Raw genomic sequence first — 7,187 nt, 5'->3', positions numbered from 1 at the left:
CAANATTTCAGCAAGAGGAATCTCCATAGGGGATGTTAAAATGTCTCAAAATTACATTAGGAGTTTCAAAAGAGTGAATATTCCCTCCCTTAAAAACACCCGTCCGAGTACTTATCATAGTGAGCTTACAACAGATACGATATTGTGATTTCAGAGAGACTGACCACGCCTAGTACTACCAATGGAGAAACGACCCTTTACACATCTACTGAGGCAACAGAGAGCTCCAAGACAATCAGTGCGGCGAGGACTACTAATAGAGAAACTTCTCCTGATATCACTACTGTGGTAACACAGACATCCACGATAATCACTACAACGAGTACAACGAGTGGTAGCAGTACTGATAACAACCAAACTTCAACCGGCGTAACAGAGAGCTCCAAGACAATCAGTGCGGCGAGGACTACTAATAGAGAAACTTCTCCTGATATCACTACTGTGGTAACACAGACACCCACGATAATCACTACAACGAGTACAACGAGTGGTAGCAGTACTGATAACAACCAATTGTCAACCGGCGTAACAGAGAACTCCAAAGTTGATAAAGAAGGAGATGAAATCAATCCCTACATTATGTTTGGTGGAATTTTAGCTGCTCTGATTGTCATTATCACCGTCTGTATTGGTGTATACTGTTTTCTCAGGTGGGTTAAATCTGTAAACAAAGATGTACCCATGAAGCAAATAAACAAGTTACCTGCAAGAACACTCAAAAGGACTATCTTTAGAGACTTGAACAACAAGTATTTTACCACATTAAACTTAAGATTCATTATAGACTCGAACACACAGCTGTCTACCCATGATATTTAAAATCAGTTTCTAATTTCGTTTCTTTTTTTCTGATAATTTCCGTCTCCATTGTAATCTAACAAGCATTCTTCTGCAGTCGCATTCTAATGCAGCTATTTTTTACCAATCAAATCGTGTCTTGTATGATCTGTCACTTGATAAGGACAAATTGTTTGGACAGTCATACAGAGGCTAACATATTATTCTATATTGACTTTCGCAGAGAAACGAGTCCGTCATAAAACGCTTTGATTTGTTTAAAATAATGTCATTAGAACCCGATTGTGGTAGAAATCTTGTTCGATTAAAGCGGAGAAAACAAAAATGAAAGGAAATTGTTATCTAATTTTAATTGTGTACTAAAAGTTTCGAGATACAGCCACTGAGAAAATATAGTGGACAGTTTTCACATTGACACTGAAGCATAATCTGTCGTTAATCTTTTGCTATTTTCTTTCAGAAATCGCAAGAGACCACAAGAAACACCTACCAATGTGGCATTGTCAAACTGGAAGGAAAATGAAAATGACAACTCACACTACCATAACCTTGACATCCACGATACTGAAATTACCGATGACCACACCTACGAAGAACTTCCGGCGACAAATACGATCGTAAATGAAGTTCACAAGTAAAGTCAAATTTTGACTCAGATATTCCAATCAGTTTTAGTTTTTAGATTCTAGAAAGCAACTTATCTTTATGCTTTTGACATGCCAACTTATATTTATTTTTTGGAGAAATAGGATGTAATGGTTTATGATGTCGACTAATAAATTAGAATAGAATGTTGCATTGTGTGTTCTAATGAAATAGATTATCGTGACGCCATTTGATTCTTATAAGAAGTAGGGCATGATCTAAAAAACAACTCTGACATAAATCGAAATTTGGTTGCTCAATGAAACCAAGCTGTATTTTGAAGAACAGTGGCGTGGTGGCCGGTGGGGCAGATTGGGTGGAGGCACTTGTCATACCAGCGACGGAAAATGAAGGGGCGCCTAATTCTTTAAGTCTACAACTGGCACAGCAGCGCCCCTGACAGGGCATGCTTACTCCCATAGACACTTTCGCTTTTTTTTAGGAAATACATACTCAATTATGATTATGATGGATAACATATTTCTCGAATTTGACGGGGAGATATTTCAGTAAGTTATCTGTATTCCTATGGGTACTAACTGTGCTCCTTTACTTGCTGATATATTTCTTTACTCTTATGAGTCAGAATTTATTCAAAGCCACCAACGCAGTAAACAGCTCCTTCCTTCTATTTTCCGTTACATAGATGACGTTTTATCGCTGAATAACTACGCTTTTGGAGACTATGTAGAGATAATCTACCCAGGAAAATTGCAAATTAAGGACACCACTGATTCTTAGGGCGACCTACTTGGATTTGAGGTGTCCCAGACCTATCCAAGCTACAGATAATAGCTTTGAATTAAATACGAACAATAATTGGAACTTAGGATCTAAAATCTTCTGAAAATATTAGTCTTCTATACGTGAACATAAAAAATGGGCAATGAAACAAAATAATTCATGCACTTACTAGCTATCGGCACTGTCTCAGTGCATTATTTTTGTTTTCATTCTTATTCGTACCGTTGTTAAGCTGATTCGGAGAGCTTCATTCGTGTTGCGTATGAGCAATGACTTTTTCCCCAGCCGCCGCGCCAATTTCTCTCGAAGCGTTTTTCGAAAAGAAAACCCATTTTGAGTGTCAAAAATGTCTTTTAGTGACTTGTTTAGGGTTATGTAGGGTTGAGAGTGACTTATCCTAAGTTAGGATAGGGTCGTTAAGTTAGGATACCTGTAGGACTGTTTTGAGAAAAGGAAGAATCTTAAATTGAGGGTGTCTTAATACTTGTCCCAAGTGCCGCTTCGAGAATACGCAGCCTGGATATTACGTTGATTCCGATAAAAAAACAACCAATAGAAATGGCGTATAATTCTCATAACGAAACTCTTTCAATCACAGGTGGAAAAAATAAGGTGTAAAACTCGGTCGGCTATGTGTGTAAGAGTCATTTCATTCATTACTTGCTTTTCCTTTATCACTGTAATCTGAATAGAACTTAATTACCAATTGTCTGGATATCAGCGTCCACTTCAACATCCAGACTTATTAAACGACTTCCGTCCTTGGTTTTAACCAAGTTTTAATCTGTGGAAGGAAGTTTTCTAGATGATTTGATATGAGATTCTACTTGGAAATGTACCGGGTTGAACTATACCTTTTATGTACTTTGATATGATATGATATGATAAGATATTAGCCGTATTAATATAAATGTAAAACAGTGAAATACCCTTGTCATTTAATTTTGATGTACAGAGCAGTAGAATGTAAACAGTAATTTTTTTGCGTTTGTCAGAAAAACGTAAGAGAAATTCAAATTGCTCAAAAGTTTGGAAATTGGTTGGAAAGCGCAGAATGGAATATCCATAATGGTTATTAAAAAGTAATAACTCTCGAAGAGGAAGCTGACCAAAAAATAATTATAAAATCAGCATTGCAAATTTATAAAAGGCTTTTGAGAACCAAAGTATATCTTACGCAAGACAATGATTATTATATTATATTATATGACCCCCTGAAAAGTCTGTGGCCCCTGCTCGACCCCCTCAAGTAATGTTTACTAGAAACGCCAGTGTTTGTATATGTTGTTGTCAAATAAAAGCTTTGTATAATAAGACAATTGAAATACCTTTGACATAGTGGGCTATACTATGGTTATGTTATTTAAATGCCAGACCTTTAAATAGTTTAACTATGAGAATTAGACGAGTCACATTTTGAATAGCACTAACACTAAAGATAAAGAAGGGTTGGTGAATCCTGGATTATCCAAGGACAGATAACCCGATAAAGAATTCAAAATGAATTTATTGATAACATTGTGTATGTTGGGTCTACTGCTGGTTAAAGTTGAAGGTATGTTACTCTTATATATAACTACAGCAAAAAGGTAAGCGTCACCAGATTGTGAACCATTGTTTTGCAAATGAATGCAATTCACAATCATACTTGATAACAGAGATGTATTTATTGAGACCTAATGTTGAAAACAATATGTATTCGTGAAAAAATCAACAACAGGAAGTGGATGATCGTACATTATATTGTCTTTATAGCCCCAAATGCAAAGTATCTGTTTTTCATCAGTCTTTGAATGTCCTGTTGAGGAATTTGCTGCCACTCCTGATGCAATGCTGCATCTGTTACAGTTTGCACAGGAGGGTCTCTATGACGCACGCGACTTCCCAGAATATACTGAATCAAAGTTAATGGCGCTCACTTTTTGTTATACGTATACTTCAGAATTCTTTTAATTTACAACACATTACATAAGACAGTAACGAAGAACTGGAGGAATCATCGCATATAAAAAAAACAGTTACTATTGTATACATATAATAATATTGTAGCCGGTCCCTGAGTTGGATCTCACTGTTAATATTATCGTGTTAAACAAGATTCTTTTTAATGTATATAACGCTGTTATATTCAAAATCTAAATTGATGTAGAATTAATCAAATTGCTGAATTGAATCAAGAATAAACTGAATGAATTGAACTAGTCTTCACTCACCAAATCTGATGTTGAAAGTCTGGTATCCAATAAACACAGTATTCTGGTCTCACTTACCTTCCCCATCTCCTATATATAAGGTTTGGAGAGTACGGCAACCGCTCCAGGATTTCCTTTCACTGTAACAGAGTAAGCACTCGATTTACTTCAACCTTCCAATACTTAATACAGTACTTTAATTCCATTAGGTCAGCGGTTTTCAACCCATTTTTGTATGTGTCCCCATATTGTATCAGCATGGGAATAATGTCCCCATAAGAAAATGAAAAAGCACTGACTATTGGAATTCTCCTTATTGGAGTTGAAATTCAACAACGACAATTCAGAAACTTATTTCTGAATGAAGATATCAAACATATATTTTTTGATTTTACACACGTCGTTTAGTCTCGGAATTGTTAAATCAGTGAGAAATCTGGGGGCATTTTGCTTCTTCTACCAATTGTAAAATGTCAGGCAAACACGGAAATCAGATTCAAGCTCGAGACGATTTCTACTTTTCGTTTTTATTACTGACATTGTGGAGAAGACAGTTTCACAAATGTAAGTTGTATGGAAGTATTTTACACAACGCAATCTTTGCTAGTCGTTTGACCGTGTGTAGCTACCATAAATGGCTTTGGCATTGGTATCGGCTTGCACTTGTATCAGTTCGTTTTCAACGTGATCGTCATCGCCAACAATATCTTCACCACCACCAACTTGGACATCAAACGGATTGCGCACTAGTGCGAATTGTTGAGCATTTATTTCCGGAAAATATCTGCTGAACTCAGCCTTCAACCACAGAAGATGTTCTTCACGGATTTCTTACATATCAGGGTGAGTCTTGGCAACAGAGCACAATGTCCTTTCCGCAAGGAAGAATAAATTTTTCGTCGATGTTATGAGTTTTTTTGCTTTTGCTATTCTTTAAAACACGCGAGAGGGTGCCTCCAGTAGTTTTTCGTGAACTCGGTGAACGTCATCGGTTTTCATCAGTTCATCTAAATAAGCTCCATCTTTGTCTCGCAATGTAGGGTGCTTAAGAGTAAGATGGCACTGCAAAATATTACGCTTCATCGACGATACTGCAAATACTTCTCCACAAATAACACATTGAGGATTGTCTATGCCGTGGTCGCTGATGGAAGTGAATCTACCCTCGATGTAGGTCGCCAAATATGGTCTTGGGCGACTACCAACCATTATTTCATTTACGCGACAAAAAAAAATTGTAACTGGCGTGCAAAAGTCAACATCGAAAGTGAAACTAGGGTTGGATAAGGGGCACAGTCTCGGGTAGTACGGAGGATGTGTGATTCTAAATCTTATATACAGTCTTTGCTAACATTGTCACCGAGTATATAGATTAACAACTACTTTGGCATTAAATAGAGGATTTTAAACGAATGCTTATGTCATAACTCATTTCATAAATTTCATATGCCAAAGTGGTTGTTAATCTATACAATCAGACAATATGTTATATTTAAGCTTTGTATATTATGTCGAATTTGTTTTGATTTCTAATACCCTATTTAAAGGAACATTAATCTTATACCCGGTGTAACACCTGTATTACTTACTCTACGTTTTAAACCCACCGTCTTTATATTTATGTATTTCTGATCACCGAGGCTCTATTAGCAGCTTTACATAGAAAATCGCTGTTATATTCAAAATCTAAATTTAAATGGACCGCTATAGGTTTGTAACTAGAAACATATTTTATACATTTTCATTGCCCAGTGTAGATTAAAATTCAATTCGAGGTCTCTACTTTATTTTTGACGTGAATTAGTTTCGATTTCGTACACCATTCATTTACAAACGGTAACATAATTTGCATATCATTCTCATTCTCTAGACAATCCCTAGACATAGTGTTTAAATTTCATAACGAGCCCCTTCAAACAAACACTGAATAAATTAGATTAGAAATTCGTCAGCTATGTGTCACTTTCCGCTTCTTTCATTTTATGCGATGTGCATAATTATTGCAAATTCAATAACGATTTGTATTTAGAAAAGTGACACACGTGAAACTTATAATATTTATGACTAAATGTGGCGGAAATCATATTCAAGTTGAACACAACTGAGTTTTAGGACAGTTGGTGAATCTAGGAATATCCAAGGATCATACACCTGATGAAGAACTCGAAATGAATTTCCTGATAATTTGCTGGATTTTGAGATTATTGCTGGTTAAAATTGAAGGTATGTTCTGTTATTCTAAATATTTAATCACTTGATGGAGGAAAGACTTTAAAAAACATGGAATGTGTGCCTAGATTTAAATCATGCAATTTGAATAAGTAATAGTGATACCATCTAGGAATAAGTTACATTTATGTATTTCAAAGGCTTTCTTCTTCTTTCAGGTTCAGATGGTGTTTGTGTCGATTCCACTAGTTGGATATGTGAATGCTTCAGTCCTTTAAAAACAACTCATTCGATAGAATGCTGCGGAGACAATATTATACGATTGGAAGGGACTGGTGAGACAATACTCTACGAGCAAATTAATTACACATCATGTGCCCCATCAAAAGGAGACTCTTCCTGTTTAGTCAAAGGGGAAAATAATTTTAAAGTAAATTATGAAGATAAATTAAACATCTATAACAGTTGTAGTGGAAAGAAACGATGTAATGTAACAGTAAATCCATCAAGAAATATGAAGATTCAGATTCCGGTGGCTTGTAAACCAGGTAGGTCTATGAAATTAAACATATCGCATAAACATTCAAATAGCTGCTGGTAAATGAAATGAATGGCATTTTAGGTCCCATTTTTCGCACC

General features: G+C 35.9%; 2 protein-coding genes across 2 annotated transcripts in view; both read left to right on the top strand.

Annotated features, from left to right (window-relative positions):
• Positions 1-1,436, top strand: part of LOTGIDRAFT_233204 (hypothetical protein) — a gene marked incomplete at its 3' end in the record, with an annotated part of 9,404 nt that extends 7,968 nt beyond the window's left edge. The window contains exons 7-8 of the mRNA XM_009058806.1: positions 155-650; positions 1,259-1,436. Coding sequence (XP_009057054.1) covers positions 155-650; positions 1,259-1,436 — 674 coding nt within the window. The remainder of the gene's footprint in view (positions 1-154; positions 651-1,258) is intronic.
• Positions 1,437-4,849: 3,413 nt separating this feature from the next.
• The window catches only part of LOTGIDRAFT_162777 (hypothetical protein), a gene marked incomplete at both ends in the record, with an annotated part of 4,428 nt that continues 2,090 nt past the window's right edge, over positions 4,850-7,187 (top strand). Inside the window, 2 exons of the mRNA XM_009058805.1 lie at positions 4,850-4,943; positions 6,767-7,096. Of these exons, the coding sequence (XP_009057053.1) occupies positions 4,850-4,943; positions 6,767-7,096 (424 nt within the window). The remainder of the gene's footprint in view (positions 4,944-6,766; positions 7,097-7,187) is intronic.

This window comes from Lottia gigantea (assembly GCF_000327385.1).
Source record: "Lottia gigantea unplaced genomic scaffold LOTGIsca_36, whole genome shotgun sequence".
NCBI classification, from domain to species: domain Eukaryota; kingdom Metazoa; phylum Mollusca; class Gastropoda; family Lottiidae; genus Lottia; species Lottia gigantea.
Note: the sequence above shows the minus strand (reverse complement) of the source record. Positions and strands in the feature narration are given on the sequence as shown.